This window comes from Castanea sativa, chromosome 1 (genome assembly GCF_040712315.1).
Source record: "Castanea sativa cultivar Marrone di Chiusa Pesio chromosome 1, ASM4071231v1".
Taxonomy (NCBI): domain Eukaryota; kingdom Viridiplantae; phylum Streptophyta; class Magnoliopsida; order Fagales; family Fagaceae; genus Castanea; species Castanea sativa.
In genome coordinates this window covers 2,268,422-2,292,939 of record NC_134013.1, presented here as the reverse complement: position 1 = coordinate 2,292,939, position 24,518 = coordinate 2,268,422, and the positions used below count along the sequence as shown (strand labels likewise).

Here is a 24,518-nt window from a genome sequence, read left to right as displayed (position 1 = left end):
TTTTTTTTTTATCTCTTTTGACAATTTTTTTATCAACTTTTTTTTTCCCTTTTTAAAGTAAAAAAAAAAAAAAAAAACGTTAACGAGCACAGCCAAAAAAAGAAAAGAAAAAATCAATCTCGAGTCGTGTGGGATATTTATGATTTAAAGCGGAAAAGGACAAAGGCACGTGTCAATGCACGTGATCCAACTATTTTGTAACCGTTCACGTGGCAGACAAATAGGCTGGATATCCCGCTTCCATGACGCTCTCGAAACCAGAAAATGCCTCCAAAAGATCAACAAACAAAAATGTCTCCCTCACTCACAAGTCACTCCCTCTCACTCACACTCCAAAACTTCCTTTCTCTCTCTCTCTCTCTCTCTCAATTTCAGATTCGAATTCCTTTTCCTCTTGCCTCAACTCAACCTTGAGCGCTTCCAAAGCTCAGCTATGCTCCTTCATCATCCACTTCTCTACGATTCCAATGCCACCAAAGCCTCTCTGATCGCTTCAGTTATGTCCAACAACGCTTCTCGTTCTTGCATTGGACCTTCTCACATCTCCGAAATGAGGTCAATTATACTATTTATGTATCTGATTTTCTTTTTTTACATTTTGATTCAAGTTCAGTGTGTGCGCTCTTTGATTCATTCTTTTTTCAATGATTCTAAACACGTTGATTGTGTTTACGTTTTTGTTGTTGTTGTTGTTGTTGAGAATTATGAGAGTGAATTCTAAGTTCGTAAGGAGTTTTGATTTTCTATATGAGTTGTTCTTTGACTTCTTGTGCGAGTAAAATCGATGTTACAAAATTCGTTACGGTTTGGACTTTGCTTCGTTCTTTTCTGTTCTTCTAAATATTTTGACTGTGTTTACGTTTCCGAGAGTGAATTCTAAGTTCGCTAGGAGTAATATATAGGTTAGAAAATTTGCTACAGTTTGGTTCGTTATTTTCTGTTATTCTAAACACGTTGACTGTGTATACGGTTTTAGAGAATTATAAGATTAGAGTCTAAATTCTTAGGGATTCTTGCTTTAAAAGTGAGTAGTTCTTGAATTCTTTTGAGAATTAATAATAAGACCTAATGATCGATCCTGAATTCAATTTGAAATGGATTCATTTCATGGTTCGGATTAGATATTACAAATCTAAAGGTGTATCCAGTGCTATATCAAATATACAATGTGCAGAATAGGCCAATATATAGGCAGAGTCTAGAATCAGTAGTACACAATATAATCATAAGGTACAATAAGTACAATAGACCAACTAGGCTTGGGCCTAAGGATTTTGTAATCTAATAATTTCAAATGACAAGGCACCATGAACTGTACTCTCTCAATTTCATTTGGAATGGACGGGATCCTATTCACGTTGTCGGCAGCCAGTTAAGTTAGAATACGAGTTGAAAACAGTGTTCATTGGCCTAGGAATCTGTTTTTTGTTATTATGTGTTGGTTTGAAAATTTAAGCAGGTAATTAACTAGGAAATCCCCTCAGGATTTCCTAGTTGATTACCTTATTACATGTCAAAAAAAAAAAAAAAAATAAAAACTAGGTAACTTGCTTGACTCGTGGTTATATCTCCATCAGATTGAAATTAAGTAAGCGAGCATCAGGTGGCAATGCACCGGGACTTTCCAGTAAGGCAAGTTTATTTTTCTATGGTATTATGAATAGAGTGGTGTTTGTTACACACATCTTAGCTCATAAACGTACACACACATCACTTTTGCACTGAAATTGCGACTCCAAGTGATGTCATGGTTTCAGTGCAAAAAAGTGTGTGTGCGCGCACGTTAACATGTGTGTAGTAGTCATTTCTTTTATGAGTATCAGTTATTCTTGTTATTCCAAACTTTGTCTGCTAATTCAAGATTTGACTGGACTTTTGGCATCAGTTAGACAGGGGGCCATGTAAAGCATTGGAAGACAAATGTTTATGGTCAGCGTGCCCAAGAACGTGTACTTGAGGTACTTTTTATTTGCATATGTATGTGTTGACCTTTGTTTTCTATCAGCTTGCACTTTTTGAATATGTAAAGCATTGAGAATGAACAATAAGTCTTACAAAGCGAGAAAGGTATGACTATGACTGAAAAAGTGATAGGTGGAGAAGTACGGTGATACTATGCAAAAATCCTTTTGCAGTGTCTTCTAATAAGTGTTAGAAGTTTTGTCAATCATCACAGTGACTTTCACCGGGTTTTTATGAGAATGACAAAAAGAATTGTTTCATTTTAGTTATGATTATATGTGATTTTCTTAATGGATTCTGTAAGGTTTAAAACCTCTTGTTGTGGTAGACTTGCTGCTGTAAATCTTATAGCTGGGAATATTGTAGTCAAAGTATGTCTTTTTTTCCGCCTCTCTAAAATAAAATAATTGTCAATGTCTTCTCATGTGCATGCATCTTTTGATCCTGTGCTGCTAATTTTCAATTGAGATTCGGTACATGTAGTTTTTGGGGGTATCAGAATTTTTTTTTACACTGAAATGGGAATAATTCATATTGTCATGTATTCACCTTTTTTGATTGTAGGAAGAAGCCCCTCAAGTGTCTGAGACCATACCATCAATTAAAATTTTCCCAGGTCAAGCATTTCCGCTGGGTGTATCAGAAGTTGAGAGTGGGATCAACTTTGCTATTTTTTCACAGCATGCTTCTGCTGTCACTCTTTGCTTATCATTTCCTGAGAGGTGAAAAACAATTTCCTTTTCAATTAATAGGTTAAAATTCAGTTTGGGATGTGCATCTCAGTGTTAAAAAGGGTCAAATTCGCTTCAGGTTTAATAATTATAAATTACTTAATTTTAATGCATTCTGAACTTGTATTCTGCTGACAACTTCTCTTTCCTTTTGAGACCTTGAATTTTACGCATTGATATTCTGCTGTCAATTCCTCTTTCCTTTTGGGTATTAACTCATTAAACTAACGAAAGAAAGAGCATTTGAATAAAAAGAAAGTATGGATTTCTTATATATAAGGTATGGATAAGGTCATATATGTATTGCTGATAAATATATCCATACATACATACATAAATACATATATATTATGCTTGTTGGGTTGGTGATAGCTTGTTTATATTATGAGAGTTGGTGATTTGGGCTTAAAAACTTGTATACTTTGGTATGGCTTCATTAAAATTTAGTTATTACTTATTAAAAAAAGAAGAAGCATGGCTTCACTAAAGGAAGTGATATGGAGATTATTGAATGGAATATGAAAGCATGTCTATGAACTTATGGTTAATGAACATGAGCTTTGTAACTACTATATAATGTGGTTACATATATACATACAAACATATTTGTCTGGTAGGTGATATCTTGTGTATAATATGAGGGTTGGTGATCCGGGCTTCATACCTTTGAGATTGGTATGTGTTTACTGTGGAAGTGACGTGGGGATTTTTGCATGGAAGGTGAAAGCAAGTCTATGAACCTACAATTGGTGAACAAGAGCTTCATAACTACTTTAAATGTGGTTAGCCAAATACTCAGCATATTTTAAGGGATTGAAAGCAGAAGAATCTTGTTGTAGGTTAAAATGAAGTAAGAGTGGTTTTGGGAAGATGATTGATGTGGGAGACAAAGATAGAGACTTGGTCATATCTCAACTTGTCAATTTATTGTGTAAAAGATATTGGTTTATTCAAGAGTCCCTTACAGATGTCATTTAGTCACGTTTGCTCTACCTTTTTAATATTTCCTAATTCCTATATACTGTTTCTTCTGTAATGGTACTTGTTGAGAAACAATTGATACTTATCTTTTGTGTGCATGAGATAAGTTTTTTTCAAGATGCAATTGAGGTTTCCTTTGTGTGTGCAACTATGTGCATTTTCTTTGTGAGGGTATGGGCCTATATATCAGAATTATTTGTAATTGTCAGCTTGTGAATTCTTTATACACTTAGTGTAGGATCCCTGATTGTAAGAGAAATGCTCTTGATTGACTGGAAAGTTTGGCAGGTGGGATGGTGAAATGATGGAACTCGCTTTAGATCCTCATTTGAACAAAACAGGAGATATTTGGCACATATGTATTGAGGTAGTCTTGCTTTACACTTCTTTCTTGTCTTTGGTCGACGTTGATAGCTTTCCTTTACTGTTCTTTATCAACTTGCTTTACTAGGGGTATCTTACTGGTTTTCCTCTTGGCAATGGAAATTTAAGTTTGTGTGCCTATTAGTGGCAGTGTCTGTGCCTGCCTATAGTCTTTACATGTCCATGTGCACATTCCAATTAATGTTTATAATGGATTTCATGCCTATGAAACGTTGTTTTGATGTCTCAAAATTGCAGTTATGTTACTACCTATAATATTGCTTGTTTATATGAGTGTATAAGTTAAATACGATAAATGTTCCACTGCAGGTTAATGCATTTACAGTCTCATTTTTGAATTCTTACAGCAGCTGTGGTGTACACCCATGTGTGTGTTCTCTTTAATCTTTGGTTTGTTTAGATTAGAGAGGGGAGACTGCCGGTCTGCTCCTATAATAGCTCACCTGTGGACATCACAGTGGTTCCAAAGGAGGTCTTGTATATTCCATTGTCTTCAAGTAAATTACTTTATATTCCTTTTCCAAAATCCGCTGGAAAAACTTGCTGCTTGAGTTATCAGTGTATAAAATGTATTTGAGACATTCATTTAAAAAATGATAAGAAATTTATGATCCCTAATCTTTGCAAAATAATTTTCTGGTGCTGAAGGTTTGATTTCAGTGGTTTAGCATGCTTTGGAGTGTGGGTTATTGTGGAATGGGTTTTTGTTGTTTAAGTTATGAATTTTGGGTTCACTGACTGCCAAGACTGCTTTTATCTAGTCCCATGAGATAGTAATATAATGAAATTTTCACTCATGTAAAAGATATATTAAGATGGAATTTTTTTTCTCCTTTTTTTGGCAATTCCCATAATTATATTATTAAGAAATACTTCTCTTCAGGATTTTCCTCGGAGTAATGTTCTCTATGGTTATCGCATAGATGGTCCTCATGATTGGCATCAAGGTCATCGATTTGACAGCAGCATTGTGCTTTTAGATCCTTATGCAAAGCTAGTTGAGGGTCGCCGATATTTTGGAGATGCGAGCAAAAAGTTTTCTAGTTTTCTTGGAACTTATGATTTTGAGAGCTTGCCCTTTGACTGGGGAGAGACCTACAAGCTTCCAAATATACCTGAGGTGATAAATTGTCCTGTTAGATGACAATCTCTCACTCACTCACTCACTCACTCTCCTTTTTCAAATTATGGTTTGATAAGCAGTAACTTGATAACTAAATTTGTATTTTTGTTTTCACCTTTTGAAGCTTTTTTGTGCTTGTAGCTGAAATCATTATTTTTTCACTTGCTTTAAGTTGATAATTAGACACCCTCCTTTCTTTTGTGTCCAACTTAGATAGTATGTTCTTTAAATTATCAACCTTTATTATATTTGCTGCTGCTTTTGCAGAAAGATCTTGTTATATATGAAATGAATGTTCGCGCTTTTACGTTTGATGAATCTAGTGAGTTGGATCCAAAGATACGAGGGAGCTACCTTGGTGTGATTGAGAAGGTAATGGTATATCATTTGAACTGAATAGCATTTTAGTAGATAGTATTTGAATAGAATCAATGATGTCTTAAATTTGAACTTCTAGCAACTATAGATGTTGGAAGTGAGAGAATTTTAACAGTTCCATTAAATTTTTTTCTTTTGAAAGATGTCATTCTGCAAGAAACTTAATGTTTCTTTGACACAGGCATGAGTATGGGTGTCCATCATGGACTTGAGATGTTCAAAGCAATGACCAAGTATATATTATGAATATAGGTTGAATTCGAATCATGGTATAATGTTCAAAACAATGACCAGGCATATCTTTTGATATCAAGTTTAGGCATGGGCCTTTTGCTTTCTTAAAAAATAGTTGACCAGGAGCCTTCTCTCCCTGAGCAATCTTTAAATTTGGGGTTAAATGTAGATAACTATCCTAAACTATTGGAGTACTGGCAATGTGTGCTTCAAACTTTAAAAGTCAAAGTCAACACCTTAATTAGATCAATGAGACAATGAGGACGCTGCCACCTAAATTAGTATTAAGTTAACAGTTGCATGATTTGCACGTGATCAGTGATAGCAAATGACAAAACCCTCCTAAATGTCATGCGTAGGCACTGCTAAGAGCCTGTTCCTATGGTGTTTTTTTTCTTTCAGTCTCTCATTTCTCTAGATTGCTGGCAGCTTAGGTCTCAAGAGTGCTGGTGGCTTGGGGTGGAGCTTGGCTTGAGATGTGGGTGAATTGGGTTCACAGAGGTGGCAGCTCATGATGGTGGTTATTCATGGTGTGTTGGGGATTTAGGTGGGGTTGGGTTGACCAGTGGTGGTTTTCGATGTGTGTGGTGGCACGTGCTTTTCTTTTTCTTTTTTCTTTTTTTTGGGGGGGGGGGGGTAATAGTGGTAGTTAACAGCAGCTTGTGGTTGATTGAATGAGACTTGACATTCAGCCTTGAGTGGGTGTGGCCAAGGTGGGTCTTTGTTTTGTGGAGTTTTGATGGGGTTTAGGTTGATTTGAAGTTTTGGTGGCTTCTTTCTGGCAATTTGATGGTGTAAAGTAGTTTTGGGTGATGGACTCACAACAGCTTGGTTTCTTTGTGACAGCTTGCCAAAGTTTGGTTAGCTTGATGGTTTTTGCTCTTGGGTAAGGATGGTTTATAGAGGTGGAGGTGGGGTGGCTGCCAGTGTGAGTGTCTATGTATTTTTGGGTTTTTGTATTATTGACTAGCATTTTTGCATATAATGCCTTCATTTTCCTACCTACTACTCAGGTCAGGTGCAAATCATGTCACCGTTAACTTTTATATTGATTTGGACAGCTAAATGCTAATTGTATCTATTGGTTTAATTAGGGTGTTTATTGCAGCTTTTTAAAGTTTGTGTTGTACGTTGCAAGTTTCCCATAGTTTAGGGTGGTTTTCTGCATTTAACCCTTTAATTTACAAGTAGTCACTTTCTGTAGAACTGTGGATATTTATTATTTATCGACTCCGCATGTTTTTTTTTTAAATAGCATACAACCAAAACTTCAGATATTCCCAAAATACTAAAGTAGATAGTTAAAGACCTTTTGAGACGTGCAAGTCCCTAAATGGCTTGTCACAAAATCCTGATGAGACTGGAAACTAGTGACATGTATTTAGCTAGCTTAGATGGTATTAGTGGTGCACTGGATTGAATGGAAGGAATTGCAATAAAAGTGACACTTAGTGCCACAGAAAGAGGTGTGGTGGTTTCGGAAAAGGAAAGTATAAAAAGATTAACGATGATATGTACTACGTCCAGCGCTTTTGCAGTAAACTGATAACAATATATCATACCAACTTTAGCATGGCATTGGACTATCAAAAGAGTGCCTAGTCTTATGGTTCTGTGGCTACCTTTTATAGCATGTGCATGTCTATGGACATTTAACTGCACTTTTGGTCAAAATACTCCACCTATGGTTCAAATTGCATTTATTTAATGAAGCAATTTTTTTTTTTCAAACTTTAGGTGGAGAAACCTTGATGTTTGGGATATGTAATTGTTGTTTTAATAAACTTAAGACATTGTCTATAGAAACTCTAGGTCTGGTCGGTCTTTTGTTATCTTGCAAACTACTCTTTGACTTACCAATTTCCTTTTTTGTGGGAGCAAACCATGCCTACATAAATCGTATATTGATTAAATGACTGGAGTTAAATAATCTTTTTTTGAAGTTTGGTACATAAATATTAGTTCATGTTTGACCATTTGATAAATAATATTTTATGACCTTTTTTTTTCTCATTTTAATTTGAAGATACCACATCTTCTAGAGCTTGGTATCAATGCAGTGGAGTTGCTGCCTGTCTTTGAATTTGATGAGTTTGAGTTTCAAAGGCGGCGAAATCCTAGAGATCACATGGTAATTTAAAACCTCTCACTTCATATTCTGTAAGTACATAGACAGATATAGATCTCCTTCTGTTACTGTTAATGCATTTGAAAGAAACTATAATTTATAACAATGTTACTAAGTTCATTTTATTGCTTAAGCATTCAAAACTTAATTTATTCATGCAAAGATTTTGGTATATTTTGATTTTGGACTGTAGTTCCACTACATTTGGATCAATCAGGATGTGGAACACTGGAGTAAAACAATTTTGTTAATTAATTTATTTTTTTACATACTTATTTCTATATAATGGATTTTCTGAATGATTGCAATGCCATGGTAGCAACATGTACAATTTTATCCATTTGGAATAACACACTACTGCTGAGATATATATACATTTTTTTAATGCTGGAAAGTTTATTTTGGCGTGTGCATGTTTATATATCTCCATAATTATTTATGTTGATGAGATGGAAATCACCGAGCACTATCGTAATTTGTATGAACATATTAATTTGTAGGAAATAAATTATCTTATCATTCGGTATTATACATGACAGGAATGCCAAGTCCTTGAGATTATGATTTGGTGTTTGGATTAGTTGACTTTGGAATAACATATATTTGCAATTTTTTTAAATCATGGAGATGATATAACTGGAAACACCGACTCAAATGGTGGAGGAAACGTTACCATCTATTACTCAGTTCTCTTTGGAGGTTCTATTCATCTCCAAATGCAACAAGTTTCTTCGAATTATTTTAGTTACTAAACTTAATTGGAACCCTCATCATTATAATTAGGAGATAACATCAACTTGAGAGTCAAAACAATAATCTTTAGTTAATACTGGGATAATCTTGTCAAAATGAAAGAAAAAGAAGGTAAAGACCTGAATAATCTTTATTTGTGCTTCTTTTATATGGGTAATCTAATAGTTAGATTAGCAAAGAAGAGAATAATAATCAACCAACAAAGAATCGCTAAGCATATTTAATTTAAAATTAATTCAAAGAGCTGTTTCCATGTGACCTCTAAATTTAAGTCAATGCCCCATGGACATATTGGAGGGTAACAGGTGGGATGCACCACAGGGTACCTTGAGACAATAAAAGTTGGTAGCAAAGCTGTAGTATAGTTATCTAAGTTGAGTTTTTCCTCCTTGTATATTTTATGCTTTACTTGATTTGTGGAAGCAAATTGAACATGAATCTTAATCTTTAGTCCTAGTGGGGTGAGTCGGATTATATGTCCATTGCATTATCATATGACAGTATATGTTAATAAGTGCTCTGGGACTCTTGTTTTTGAAGATCAATACCTGGGGCTATTCGACAATAAATTTCTTTGCTCCTATGAGTCGCTATGCTAGTGATGGTGGAGGACCCTTTAATGCGTCCCGTGAATTCAAAGAAATGGTCAAAGCCTTGCATGGAGCTGGGATAGAGGTATATTGTGTCTTTCCTTCTCCCAAAAGTAAAATACGTAATATTTTTAGTTGATAGCAATTTTCTTTTTTGTTGAATCCCTTTTAGAAGTCTCAAATACTTATTATGACAGCGGACTGCATTGAGATTTTTCCTTTTCTACAGGTCATTTTGGATGTTGTTTATAATCATACTAATGAGGCCGATGATGCCAACCCTTATACCACTTCATTTCGTGGCATAGATAATAAGGTGATTTGCACTTATGTTGTGACTAGTCTTGCACTATCATGTTCCTAATTTTCTGTGATTGCAAGCACTTGGATGCTTTTATGTTTTACTACATGTTTGGGATACTTTCATGCCTATTCTATATATGGAGAAATTATTCAAGGTATTAATTTATAATATGATTTGAGTACATGGCTACTATTACGTATAATTTTTTATTTAAAAAAAAAATTACGTGGCTACAGTTGTGTACCAAGACATAACTAGTTATTCATACTTAATTTGCTATAGAACAATTGAGGTAGGAATTTTGTGATAATTGGTGAAGGCCATGAACCAGTGGCTGAAATGAAAACAGATATTATTTGTATGTAATTGGAGATGATAGGGGGACATATAGTATCTCTATTAGATTTTTGCTAGTGAGTTCTAGTTCAAAAGGCACTTCCTCCATACATAATGAATGGGTTCAAGGATGAGGTCGTGGGTTTAGGATCCAATTGGTGCATGTGTGACTTACCAATATAAATTAAAATAATCTTTTATTTTTTTTAATCCTTTTTTCTATAATATGCCACAAATTGATCTACAGGTTTATTACATGCTGGATGTAAACAAAAATGGCCAACTGCTGAACTTCTCTGGCTGTGGTAATCCAAATGTCTTCCTTGGCTATTTTCTTATTCCTTTTCCATATGGATTTAAACTTCAACATATTACAAAAAGTAAATTCTAACTTTCTTTTGATTCTTTGGACTATGGTACTCCTTTTTGGATGCTTACCATCTTTCATTGCTGTGTTTTCTTTGCTGCCTCAAAGTGCATTGTGGCCAGCCCCATTATGTTAAGCTGTGTTCTGCTTTGAAGAACAATATGCCAAATTAAATTTTACGTAAAATTGTTGTGCTGAAAGCATGATATGCATTCTTTTGCTACTTATTTCCAACAAACATATAAAATTATTCTTGTGAACGTATAAATTTCTCTCAATGCAATATTTTTTTGGTCTCCAGGAAACACATTAAACTGTAACCATCCTGTGGTCATGGAACTGATTCTTGACAGCTTAAGACACTGGTATGCAAAAATCACAAAGATATTATTTGGTAGCACATTTTTAATGGCACATATTTTGTTTTATTGGAAGAATTCAACTCCTATGTTGTTATCTCTTGAAGCCATCTCCTCACCAACCATGTGACAACAAATTACTCTTATTCTTTGGTTGAACCATATCTTTTATTGTTTTGCCCATTGAAGTGTACCATGTAGTACTTTGTAGCACTAGTTAGCATAAAATGGCACTGTTATCCAGATTTGTTATCAGAGTTTCTTCTTGAAGCTTGTCAAGTCCATCTAGTAATTTGGACTAACCAATAGATGGGTTGAATACTTGATTTAGTTTGATCAGTATCCTCCAGTCATCCCTGAGAACCTCAGAATCTTTTCTTTCAATATATTAAACAAAGAGGTGATCCTCCTCCATTCTGTCAACAATTTCAAGAGGATCATCTGTTGTTAATGTTATCTTAAGGCAGAATAACTTATTGGAAGTGGGAAATAGTTAATATTTGATGAAACTGATCCCATGCTTCTTTTTGATGGACATATTTTTTTCTGCTGTTGCATATGTTGTATTTGTTTGTTGATTTGCCTACCACTGAATTTCTACTTCACATCTCAAGTTCATCATTCTTTCACCAATTTGCAGGGTTGTTGATTATCATGTGGATGGATTCCGGTTTGACCTTACTAGTGTCCTTTGTCGAGGAACAGATGGTTCCCCACTTAATGCCCCCCCGCTAATTAGGGTAAGAAATTATATGAATCTTTATATATATTATCACAGGGAAGAATGCAACACAGCAGTTTTATGAAAATTATATATACTTTTAAGGAAAGATGTAAAGTAGTGGAAATTTCTCGACAAGAAAGAAATTTTTTTTTGTGATATCTCAGATACATTTTCCATATTATCATAAACATCTTGAAGTAAATTTTAGTCTGCTTTTTAGAGTTTTTGTATCTTATATATACAGAAGAATTTCAGGCAACGGCAATAGGATGCAGCTGTAAATACCTAATCGCATACATTTCAGAATCGTTCTTGTGGATATCACACATTTAGACATGCCATTTTTCATGAAAAATGATTACTATATTTCAATTACTAATTGTTTACCTCCAATTATGCTTTTAAGCTACACTTATACATACATACATATATATATATATATATATATATATATATATATATATATATAATCTGAGTTACTGACATACTTTTTGATATACTGATTTGATTTTTTCATAACTAAATCTTCAATTTAAGAATGCTATGTACTTTTGATTAGTTGAAAATATCATTGTGTACAATTGAGTTCTGTTTAGTAAAAAATTCTCTTTAGTTACTGACATACTTTTTGAGATACTGATTTGATTTTTTCATAACTAAATCTTCAATTTAAGAATGCTATGTACTTTTGATTAGTTGAAAATTGTGTGGCCAGTGGAGGTAGGTGGCTTGGGGATCTGGAAAATTGGGTTGTTTAACCAAGCTTTGCTTGGGAAGTGGTTGTGGCGATTTGGGAATGAGGTCTCATGTTTATGGAGGCAGGTTATAGCTTCCAAATATGGGGAGGCCAGTGGGGGATGGTGTACTAGAGCTGTTAGAGGGACATATGGATGTCGTATGCGGAAGAACATTAGGAAGGGGGCTGAGAGCTTCTTTGGTCATGTGTTGTATGCGGCGGGTGAGGGTTTTCGTATCAGATTTTGGTATGACCCTTGGAGTAGCCCTACTGCCTTGAAAGATTTATATTCGGCAATGTTTGCTATTGCTGTGGATAAGGCAGCTATGATTTCTGATTTGATTGAGTTTGCACCGGATGGGGGTGGTAGAAGTTGGAATTTACGCTTCCGTTGTGCTTTTCAAGATTGGGAGATAGGGATCTTTTATGATTTTTTTGCGCATATATCATCCAAGTTACCTAGAGGGGGTGATGATACCATGATATGGCAATTGAATCGTAGTGGTGTTTTTGATGTGCGCTTCTTTATTTCTCATTGCTAGCAGCCCCATTGGTGTATTTTCCTTGGAAGAGCATTTGGTGTGTTAAGGTACCTTAAAGAGTGGCTTTCTTCTTATGGATAGCTGCTAGGGGTGGGATTCTTACTATAGACAACCTCGTTAAGAAGAATTTACCTCTTGTTAATTGGTGCTGCCTTTTTTGATGTGAAGAGGAAACTGTGGATCACTTATTGATCTATTGTAAGTTTGCTCATACCTTGTGGGGTGTTGTCCTTCATTTGTTTGGGGTTCAGTGGGTGATGCCGAATAATGTTGTTTTTCTTCTCTCTGCATGGTGGAATTGGTTAGGGAGTCACAGTTCAGATGTGTGGAATATGGTTCCAGCGTATCTTATGTGGTTAATTTGGAAAGAGTGCAATGCTCGAACTTTTGAGGAAACTGAGAGACTTGTGGACTGTGTGAAGTCTTTGCTACTTAGGACTTTGTTTGAGTGGTCCCGTTTTTGGGGGTTTACGCATTGCCATTCTTTGTTTGAATTCCTTAATTCTGTTAGCCTCTCTTTTTGATTGGTTTGTATTCTTTTCACTGCAGTGAGTTTACTATCGTAAATTCATTGTACTTTTGTTATCAATAAAGTTTGTTATTACCTATCAAAAAAAAGAAAATATCGATTGTGTAGCATTGAGTTTTGTTTAGTAAAAAATTCTCTGGATTCATTACATCTTGGTGAATGTGAATCCCAAAAAAAATCTACGGTTGTTTGTCAGTTTTAACTTTGTTGTTCTCTTAAATGAATGCATTGTATGTGGCAAGTATACAGTTTTTCCTTCTTACACTTGACAGCACTGCACAGTATATGCAGAGTTTCCTTCTACGTACTCTAGTAGCACTGCATAAAGAGAATTGGTATCTTGGTTTAGTGACTAATCCTATCATTGTTTATTGGGGCCAGGCAATTGCCAAAGATTCTGTCCTATCAAGGTGTAAGATTATTGCGGAACCTTGGGATTGTGGAGGTCTTTATCTTGTTGGAAGATTTCCAAATTGGGACAGGTAACTTACATCTTTTTAGGAAAAGAAAGGGTTGGGGGATGGGGGGGGGGGGGAAGGTATTTGTCAAATGTGATAAACTAGCATAGTTCCTAAAAGTTTAGCCTGTTAAAAAATAGTGAATTCTATCATTTAACCATTATTGTAACATTCCTTTTAATAAGTGGGGCCCAACACATGAAATTTTTAACTTTTCAAATGGGAGGTAAAGTTGATTTAACTTTTATTCTAATACTCCTCTTACCCCATACTCCTTCATAAGTAGGTTCAACATGTGGGATTTATCTTGTCACCTACTCTGATGTTACGATAAACTACCAATGATGCAAAAAACTTATGGTATTTGGAAATATGAATATAATCATCAATCATTATTCTAGCAAAATGAATAGGTATTCAGAATATATCACTATTGTTGTTTACTGTGAAAGTGTTTGAGGGTTTGATAAGTCAACCCTAACACATAAAATATTATTTATATATAAAGTACATGATGTTACTGTTTTGCCCCTATTACTCATAACACTCCCCCTCAAGCTGGAGAGTATATATCATACAATCCTAGCTTGTTACATAATAAACCCAAACGAGTCTTACATAAGGCTTTAGTAAACATATTAGCAATCTGAACTCTTGGAGAAACATATGGAGTAGCAATTACACCATCTTCTACTTTCTCTCGAGTAATATGATAATCTACTTCAATATGCTTGGTTCGCTCATGGAACACAGGATTGGAGGCAATGTAAATTGCTGCTTGATTATCACAATGCATAGTCATAGGCAGCTACAAATCCATACCAACACCAAAAAAAAGAAATGCCCAATCCACCACTAAACCTCAACCTAGGCTGCCTGAATAGATAATCAGAGAATGTATTGAAGAAGAGAAGAGAAAAAAGAAGAAGATTAGACCATGGTTGAAACCCTCGATTGAAAACTCCGGCGGTGGAGTTAGGGTGCAGGAGTGGCGAGGGGAGGACCCGCGAGTAAGCTAGGATGGGTCGTTGGAGGAGGGTGAGTAAAACCCTGCCTCTCTCGTGGTCAGGCGACGTCGTTCTGGTGTCGTGAGACCGGAGAGAGGGCCACCGGCGCTGGACAACTCCTTCAGCCACTAAAAGATCGTTGGAGGTCTCTATTAGAGTCGTCGGAGCTAATACCGGTAGGTGGTCGTCGGAGGGTTAACGGCAGCGGCAGGTTGGTGGCTTTGATACCATGTTGTTTATTGTGAAAGTGTTTTAGGGTTTGATAAGTCAACCCTAACACATAATATTATTTATATATAAAGTACATGATATTACTGTTTTGCCCCTATTACTCATAACAACTACATTTTGAGCAGATGACAATCTGTTGCTTTGTTAAGGCCCAGCATTTGGAATTTTTAACTTTTAAATGGGAAGTAGAGTGGATACAAGATTTGAATTTAAGACCACTTGCTATTTATCCAAAATGTTAAGTTGATAGAAAATTGTGAGTTTAATCACTCAACCATTATTTTAACACAATTGTATTTGGATTGCATTGTCTCTATTTATCTCCTTCATTCTTTCAAAATATCAACATGATTAGGATTTATAAATATTTCGTCTATAAAATGTTTAAATTTTAAGTTTTTTGTATTATATAAAATATAAGTAGATCATTTGTTTATAGATCATATGGTGAATACCAAGTACAAATAAAACATGAATCCAATGGTGGGGTTTTAAAAATGTTAATTAAATAAAAAGTTATTAAGCAGTGTGAAATGAACAAAGAGTTACACCAAGTGTAATTGAATTTGACCCTACTACAATAAGTATCTGAATTGTTTTTTTTTTTGATAAGTAGCGAAAAAATATATTAGAGAAGAACACAGCCCCATACATAGGAAATGTACTAAAGAGGCAAAAACATTAGGAAACCAAATTACAATGATCAAGCAAAACAGGAAGGGAAAGACAAGAAAGAAATGGTAAAACAAAACACCATTCGAGAAGAGTAAAAAAGAAAAAAGACTTAAACTCAAGAATGGACCGTTCGCGACCCTTAAAGGTCTGATGCACTTATTTTGATGCACTCATTTTTTCTAAAATAGGGAACCTTTCTAAAGAAGAGCCCTTTGGACTCACCCTTGTCACTAAAACCCATGGGCAACTGACCCTACCCTTGAGATTTAGTTGTTGGGTAGGCCAGTGGCATTCACCCCTAATGGGCTATGCAAGTTATGCTAAGGCCTAAGAGCACAAAAATTGGTGATTTTTCTGAGTTGGGTGACAACTCCTTGAATAATAAATAGTATAAATCAACATTTGACTCGGATCTTCTAAATTTGGAGTTGTTTCCCTATACCAAGATATTTCATGCAACTGTGCCTTACTTACTGGCACAAATATTTGACCTCCATTATTTTTGACTTTCGTATACAGATGGGCTGAGTGGAATGGGAAATACCGTGATGACATAAGAAGATATATTAAGGTAATGCTAAAAGGGAGTAATTATCCTATATAGATTAGTCTATATCTTGTTGTCCTTAGTTTTGAGAATAGTTTTAAAGTAACAATGAAATATAAACAGCTGATATCAAATTATAAATTTTTTGAAAATGAATAGTAATTCAATTATATGATTGAAATTATCTCCTAGTACCAATTGTAAATTCAAACAGTGGGTTAAAAGATTCAAAAAACTACTTTATGCAAAGAAGCACAAAGCATATCAAAGATTACAAAAGAAGAGAAAAAACAGCAAACAGAGAAAAGAAACTAATTACAAAGAATTAAAGAGCTAAGAAACAAAGGGAGAGATTCACTAGATGTGAGTCCCCAAGCCTTAGACCAATCAAAAAGGGAACCAGTAAAAAAAAGAAGCAACTGGTCATCGGATCTATCTAAGTTCTCAAAAGTTTGCCGGTTGCGTTCCTTCCAAATATACCACATCAAATACAACAGAGCTAAATTCCATATGCTAGATGAATGCTTCCCCAACCAATTCCATCAACCAAACATGAAATTTACAACTAATCTTAAGAGAACCCACAAAATCCCAAAAGTACCAAAGACAAAGCTCCACAAACGATGAGTCTTCCCACAATGTAGCAACAAATGATCCATTGTCTCCCCACAACAATGACACATGATGCACCAATCAACAAGATCAAATCCTCTACCCAGCAAATTATTTAATTATCAACCGTGAGAATCCTATCCTAGGCGACTGTTCAAACGAAAAAAGATACATGCTGGGGTGCCTAAACCTTCCAAATATCTTTCCAGGGAAAAACAATGGAACCACACAAGTTATGATAAAACGAGTGGATTTTAAAATCCCCATTCTTCGCCAACTTCAAATTGATTTTTTTGAAGAGAAACTTAGAAATTTCATTGCTTAAAATCAAAGAGATACTTCAGATTCAACAATACTACCCAAACCAGGTGGGAGTTTTTCTAACCTAACAATTTCAAAGGGTATATTACAAGCCATATGTGCTAAAGTATTAGCAGCTCTGTTTGACACTCGTGGAACGAAGTGGACACTACAAATTGCAAAAGTCTGGAGCTCTAGCTTCAGTTCTTCCATAATGTGGCCCAAAGGTGATAGATTCTGTGCTATGTCGTCTAAGCCAGTGATAATGTTCTTTGCATCACCTTTAAGGCATACATGGTGCAGACCAATCTCCTTTGCGAAAAGAATAGCCATCTGAGCAGCCAAAAGTTCAGCTTCTGCAGCACTTTCCTCATGTCTTTCCTTCCTACTCAATGCCACTATGGGGGAATCTTCAAAATCTCTCACCATAATATTGGATCATTTAGAATATCCTCACCCTTGCACGGTTGTGGTAGAACCAAATGAACCATGCACAAGTGAAAAAATAGTCTGTCTCATCCCTTGTCAGGTGGCAGAGTACCTGTTCCACAGCTTGTTAAAAATCTTGCTCTACAAATGGCATTTTTCCTAAACCCAGAGAACTAGTCACCCAAATAACTTGTGCCCAAGGACAACCTTGTAAAGCATGCCCCACAGATTCAGGTTCCCTGCTACATAATCACATAGAGGATTTGATACAACTTTCTTCATGACCAGTGATAGCTTGGTAGGCAAAATTTTGTGGCAAGCCCTTCACATGAGCACTTTAACTTTGCAGGGTACACCAGACTTCCAAATAGAATTCTATAAAGATTGTCTGTCTAGAGCAGTGGAGCTTTCTGCTTGATATGATTGCACATTTTGATTAAAGGCTAGATGATACATGGACTTTACACAGAAAATACCATTCCATGTTAGTACCAAACTCGACAATAATCACGGAGAAGTGAACTCAAATTGATTTTAATGAAATTGTTAGATGTTTGAAGCCACAGCTTTAACTAGTCTAGACATGGGTTAATTTTATCACTTATGATAGTACGACATGTTATTAATTGTCCTATCTAGATGGGTCCTGTAATCAGCCTCTCCAAAATTTGTTGTATGGCTGTCTTCCAATTACCTCTTCCAAACCCTGTAAAAGTGGGAGCCTTATGCACTAGGTATGACCTTTCAGCATACACATGATAAAGGCCTATTAGGAGAAAGAATAATCATATCATTAACATGTCATTGCTTCTGTTTTCTAATTTTTTTTTTCTCTGTTGTACATAATATAGGGTGACACTGGTATGAAGGGGAGTTTTGCAACTCGTGTTTCTGGATCTGCTGACCTTTACAAAGTAAGCATCATTTTGTTTGCATTTATTATTTTCCTGTTTGTATGTCAAATTCCATTTTCTAGGTTTGTTTATTAACTTTTTACATCATTGATATTTCTGCCAAATACGAAACTGATGAGTGGTAATGATAAGTCACAGTGATTAGGCCTAATTTTTCTTACATCGTAATGTCATATTCTTTTAATGGTAAGATGTTCATTAAAATTGGACAAGTATTCGCACTGACGTGAAGAACTTTATTTCCAGTATCCGTGTTCAGAGGCATATTGAAATTCATTTCTACCCCAAATACTCTCAAATTCAAAGAACTAACCTACCCTTTTTTTCCCAAATAGTATAAATTTCTTTCCGCAAACTGTCTTGATGAACACTATCACCTTAATAGCTATAGACTGCTGAAGTCATAGACTAAATACTCACGACCACAGGGTCTAACACCCCGCTACTCATGCTCAAACAATTGATTTTATTTAGAGTCAAAAGGCCCTCTTTTCTTTAATGATCAATTTGTCATGACTATGACTGATTTGGGGGAGATTTATTATTATTATTATTATTATTATTATTTTTATTATTATTATTATTATTTTTCTATAGCATCCCTGGGCATGCAATTGCTAGTTTCAATTTATAACTAAATACGGGATGTCCTTATTGTGATATGGGGCCAAGATATGGCTGATTTTTAAAAAAAAAAAAATTTATTCTGGTCTTGGTCATAGATATTGTTTTTGTTGAGCACGGATGGGCTTTTTAGTGCTTGGTGCTACTAGGTATGAATATTATTAGGAATTAGACTACTTTCATAGTAGTAGTAGTAGTACATAATAATATTTTTTCCCCACTATAATTACTGTAAAACTGAAAGTTAAGTGAAATTCTAAATTAGTTTTTCCCCCCTCGGCTCAAAATTGTTCTTTTTAGTGTTAGTGTTAGCGTTAGAGTGTGTGTAGGGCTGTAAGCTTGGTAGATATCATTGGCTCACACCCTGAATAGCTCAAGCTTTTAGGAGATGGTTTTTACAGTTTCTATGGAAGTTATCTCATTGACTATACTTAAATCAAGGTGTGGCTACTGTTCTTATATTTTTATGCTCAATTTTTCAGGTGAATAAGCGCAAACCTTATCATAGTGTCAATTTTATCATTGCACATGATGGCTTCACACTGTATGATCTTGTTTCATACAACTTAAAGGTATCTTCAAATTTTCAATCCATCAGTTTATTTTCTATCGAATCCTATAGCATGGGGTATTTCCCTAAAAGAGTTTTGGTTTTGTAGCACAATTATGCTAATGGAGAAGGTGGAAATGATGGATGCAACGATAATTTTAGCTGGAATTGTGGTTTTGAAGGTAATATAAAAATTTGATGCTTCTTAATTTTAATCATTTGTTGTAGTTTTGACTTTTGAATATAAAAGCAGTGATATGATAAGAGTCCATGCAGTCTCTCCTTTGTCTATCACACCACATCACAAGTACACATTTAACTTTCAAAACTACTGATCTCCGTCAATCTATTTCAATTGTTCCAATAATGGTTTATTACTGCAATCATGTTTCATATATCTCTTACTGGAGATGCTTTGTTATTTTCTTAACCTGTCCATATTCTATTTTTTGGATACTACAGCCAGAGATGCTCTGTGGTTTTCTTGTCCTGTCCATATTGCCATTTTTTTTTGGATACTGCAACTGGTTCATATTGTTGTCATTGTATTGGCTAGCATTGCCAAATGTATAAATTTTCATTAATACTTTTAAAGAGTCTTAGATGATTAAATTAGGGTAACCAATTACTACTGAATCTGTCTTTATGGCAACTGGCTAACTGCACTGACATTTGTAAATCTGATATTTAGAGAGGGAGGGAGAGGGAGGGAGGGAGGGGGTGGCAGGTGGGGTCAATTATGGGCCCTGCATCTTGTGTGTTAGCTAACAGTCTAACAATGAGGGTCACCTCAACTAGGGATACTCAATTGTCTAACATAGAAGCTATCTGATGATGTTGTGTGAAATATTAGATTTTTTTTTTCTTCATTTCTAGATTCTCTGTTTTGATCTTTATTGATTTGACAGGAGAAACTGATGATATCAGTATCAAATCTTTACGCTCCCGGCAAATGAAAAACTTCCATTTGGCATTAATGATATCTCAGGTAAATATATTTGAAAGTCTTTTCATTCTTCTTTTCTGTATGTCTTGGCTATTTATTTTTCGTTTCTTTTTTATGCTGATTGTTAGGTAGTAAATAAATTTTGAAAACCCCCATCCTCAACCATTTTTTTTCACTAAAACATCATTTTTGGAATTTAGCAACTTTGTTGCCAGTTTTCTATGGTTTGTTTCATGCTAGCAGTGAATCTGCAGCAATGATATAACTGTATGAGTGCATATGACTAGGGAACACCGATGATGCTAATGGGGGATGAATATGGGCATACTCGCTATGGAAATAACAACAGTTATGGGCATGATACTACTATTAACCATTTCCAATGGGGACAGGTGATTTTTTGTATTATATTTGTTAGAAGTGTGTGGTTAAATGATTAAATTTACCATATTCCAATAGTTTAAGCTTTTGGGACAATCGGTAATTTAACATGGTATCAAAGTAGGAGATCTTGAATTCAAACTTTATTTCTTCTACTCTATCTCCCATTTAAATTCCCACATGTTGGGTCTCATCTAATAAAAGGTAGTTTCGGCCCACACGTAAAGGGAATTGTTAGAAGTATGTGGTTAAATGATTAAATTTACAATATCCCAATAGCTTAAACTTTTGGAATAATCGGTAATTTAACAATATTTTTTTCTTTTTGATAGCTTCAATCCAGATAGTGACTAATTATTACAATTACTTGGTAAGACAGTTGGACACACGGAAGAGTAGTCTTTTCAGATTTTTTGCGAAGGCCATTAAATTTCGCCAAACACATCATGTATTTCATCGGGAAAATTTTCTCAACAAAGTAATCTCTTTTCTCTTAAATGAATCAAGTTAATATTGTCCATTTATATTTAGGTACTTTGTTTTTGTGAGGCTTATTGAACTTTTATTTTATTTAGGGTGATGTGACGTGGCATGAAGACAATTGGGACAACTATGAAAGCAAATTTCTTGCATTTACGTAAGAAATTATATGTATCTTTTGAGTAAAATATGGATATTTGATGTAGTTTGAATCAAGTTTCTTTTTGTTCATGTGATACAGTATCCTTGATTTTGTAGGGCCTCATTTGGAACATAGGATTGGATTGAGATAGGTTGGACTGGTTGGATTGGATTGGATAATTGTTAACCTAATTCTGTGTTTTGTGCAAGCTTGCATAAACTTTGTGCAAGTTTTCATACCCATGAGACAGTTTACAGGAATTCTAATTCACATATGTATTATGGCGTGATTGAACTAGAGACATAACATGTAGGTCTCACAATAAATGAAGGGTGTTAGACTTATGATTAAATTATTAAATTCACCATTTCCTAATAACTTAAGCTTTTGAGACTATTGGTAATTTATCATGGTATCAAAGCAAGAGGTCTTGAGTTTGATCCCTGTCCACTATACTTTCCATTTAAAATGTTAAAAATCGTAGGTGTTGGGTCCCACTTATTAAGGGAGAGTTTGGGTCCACACGTGAGAGAGAGTTTTAGAATTATGGTTAGATGATTAAATTCAACATATCCTAATAGTTTAAGTTTTTAGGAAAATTGGTAATTTATCAAAGGGTATCATATAACATGCTTTTTAATTAGAACCTAGATTGGAGAACTTGATGCTAAGTAAAATCTATGCCTCTCTTTCTTTTCTTATCAATATAACTTAATAAAGGTTAGAATCACAAAAGAGGAAAGGATGTGATCAAGCTTAAAGTAAAATGGCATGTTTGATGTTCATTCTTATTAAGAGGCATCAATAGGGTCTAATAGACTGATAGTATTGTGTTCCCATGGAAGGGGAACTTTCAAAAGTTGATTTATTTATTTATTATTATTGTTTTTATTTTTTGGTTTTGGGAAGAAAGAAGGGGGGTTGGGGGTAAGGAAATATCTTGATAGTGCAGAATATTACTGTGGATGTGTGTTGTGTGCAAAAAGGTGAAATAGTTTATCATGTTGGTTTACTTCAGTTGTAAGGTATCTGTGGTTGCTAGTATTATTGATCTTTGTTGATAAAAGAGTGTTTGAGTTAGTCAACAGTTTTGGAAAGGGAGGAATGGAAGGCTAGAACTTGTGTGGTTACAGCTGTGTGCCCACCGTGCCTTACATATCCCAAAAAAGTGTACCCACCATGCCTTATGTGTTGCATTTGGCAAGAAAAGAATAGTTGAACTTGTGGTGGTGTTGAGATCTCCTGGAATAAGCTTTAAGTATATGTTTCCAAAATCGGTCTTTGACTGGATGTCTGCTTTGGGTAGTATTCTTTCTTCCTCTTATTAAGCATTCTTGGGTTCTTTGAATTAGGTTCTCATTTTCTCTCTTTTTCCTTTTCAGAGGACCTTTGATATACTGCCTAGTGTAGCCAAGTTGCTACCTTCTTTTTCTGTTCACTTGTTCTTTTAATAAAGTTCTTACTCATTTGTATACTAAGCTCTAGATTTGGCTCGTTATTCCCTTTTCCAGGATAGTTGAGTTGAAAAAGTGCTATTATGTCATACCATCAGCAGAAAATAATATCGTAGGTTATGGGCATGAAATGAGAGAAGACGAACACAAAATGACTTCATGATACAAAAAAGAATTTAGTTGGCTTTAGAAACATATACCTATTCCATATTTCTAAATTGAAACATGACAGGGAGCTCTTTATTTAAATATTAATGTTGCAGGCTTCATGACAATAATGGAGGAGACATCTATTTGGCATTCAATGCTCATGACTATTATGTTAAAGCCTCGATACCCCGACCACCAGTAAAGAAGAGCTGGTTTCGTGTGGTTAGTTTTCTGCCCTTCTGGTGCATATGCGAAACTTTTTACTGTTGTGGATTGTTAGCTGCATATTTTGCAATATTGTGCTTTGGAAATGCACTTCAAAACCACCAGATTTTCATTTGTTGTTTCTAACTATCATGCATGGGATATCTACTTGATAGAGTTGGCTGCCAATTCTTTAAATTCGTTAGTCATTGTATTACAAAAACAATTTTGCATGATGGCACTGTGATTGCTCACCAGTTTACATGTTCTTGTTGTTCCATTCATTTCTGTGAATCCATTTTTGAACCAATTGATCTTCAGCGCATCTAGACCACAATTCTGCAAATCCACATGACAAAGCTATGTTGTATAGTGGTTTTATATTTTTGAGAAGATTATTTTGTATAAATTGTAGGATGCCTTTAATTAATGATTTTATATTGTCTAATATTGATTCTCAAAAAAAAAAAAAAAAAATTGTCTAATATTCCTTCTTGTTGACTTTCAGGTAGACACTAATCTTGGTTCTCCTGATGACTTTGTCACTGATGGCGTCCCAGGCATTGGAAGCACCTATAATATTGCTCCCTACTCCTCAATTCTTCTTGAAGCAAAGTTATGAGATGATATCAGGAGCTACTTGCTAATGAAGTTCTCAGTCTGTCTGTTCTGATCTGGATGACTGATTGGTACCTGAATGAAGATTCAGGTTCCATGCATCCAGGACATCGTTGGAAGTAAAGATGTGGATGAAGCAATGCCATGGAAGGAATGCAGACATGCATTAATCCCAAAGCAGAATTTTCAGTAAGCAAGTATATAGTTCATAATTATATTATACTCTATGAGAGGAAGAAAGTATAACCTTGTACCAAAATAAAGAAACAACTTAGAACTGGGCAATCTTGTTTAGGATATAACCTTGTACCAAAATAAAGAAACAAGTTAGAACTTGGCAATCTTATTTTAGGATACGCTTAATTATGTTGATACACCAATCATGACTACCAAAATGGTTGGTTGGTCTAATAAGTTATACAAAATTATAAGCGATGTATCTTTCATATTTCATAAATTGCTGCAGACCATTTCTCTTCTCCAGTGCTTGCTACGTACATGAAATGAGCTGTGGAAAGAATGCCACTCAACCTTGCTCTAAAAATTATTGAATCTAAAATTTTTTGAAATTTGCGAAGACAATGACCCTAGCGGGCACCCATTTAATGCTACCTCTTTGGGCCATTGATTTGGGT

At 35.0% G+C, this 24,518-nt stretch overlaps 1 protein-coding gene across 3 annotated transcripts; it reads left to right on the top strand.

Moving 5' to 3' along the window:
• Positions 1-279: 279 nt before the first annotated feature.
• LOC142622053 (isoamylase 3, chloroplastic) lies at positions 280-24,362 on the top strand. Of its 3 annotated transcripts, XM_075795464.1 has the most exons (24): positions 280-555; positions 1,578-1,632; positions 1,890-1,958; positions 2,527-2,684; positions 3,963-4,041; positions 4,942-5,178; positions 5,449-5,553; positions 7,820-7,924; positions 9,215-9,349; positions 9,494-9,580; positions 10,152-10,209; positions 10,573-10,636; positions 11,271-11,370; positions 13,543-13,643; positions 16,052-16,103; positions 18,272-18,334; positions 19,441-19,530; positions 19,618-19,690; positions 20,417-20,496; positions 20,742-20,846; positions 21,215-21,313; positions 21,411-21,472; positions 23,175-23,283; positions 23,774-24,362. In XM_075795464.1, the coding sequence occupies exons 1-24, from the start codon at positions 434-436 to the stop codon at positions 23,885-23,887; spliced, it is 2,322 nt and encodes a 773-aa protein (XP_075651579.1). In that variant the 5' UTR covers positions 280-433; the 3' UTR covers positions 23,888-24,362. The 3 variants fall into 3 exon arrangements, 2 of the variants coding, with proteins under 2 accessions (XP_075651579.1, XP_075651578.1); XM_075795463.1 differs by lacking the exon at positions 21,215-21,313 and having other exon boundaries at positions 309-555; XR_012841861.1 differs by lacking the exons at positions 21,215-21,313; positions 21,411-21,472 and having other exon boundaries at positions 309-555.
• The last annotated feature ends 156 nt before the right edge of the window (positions 24,363-24,518 follow it).

Excerpts from the sequence above, each read along its gene's own strand:
- LOC142622053 (XM_075795464.1), top strand. The coding sequence starts at position 434 with ATGCTCCTTCATCATCCACTTCTCTACGATTCCAATGCCACCAAAGCC. Across the intron at positions 7,925-9,214 it reads GAAATCCTAGAGATCACATG|ATCAATACCTGGGGCTATTC; the intron begins GTAATTTAAAAC and ends TTGTTTTTGAAG. Across the intron at positions 11,371-13,542 it reads ATGCCCCCCCGCTAATTAGG|GCAATTGCCAAAGATTCTGT; the intron begins GTAAGAAATTAT and ends TATTGGGGCCAG.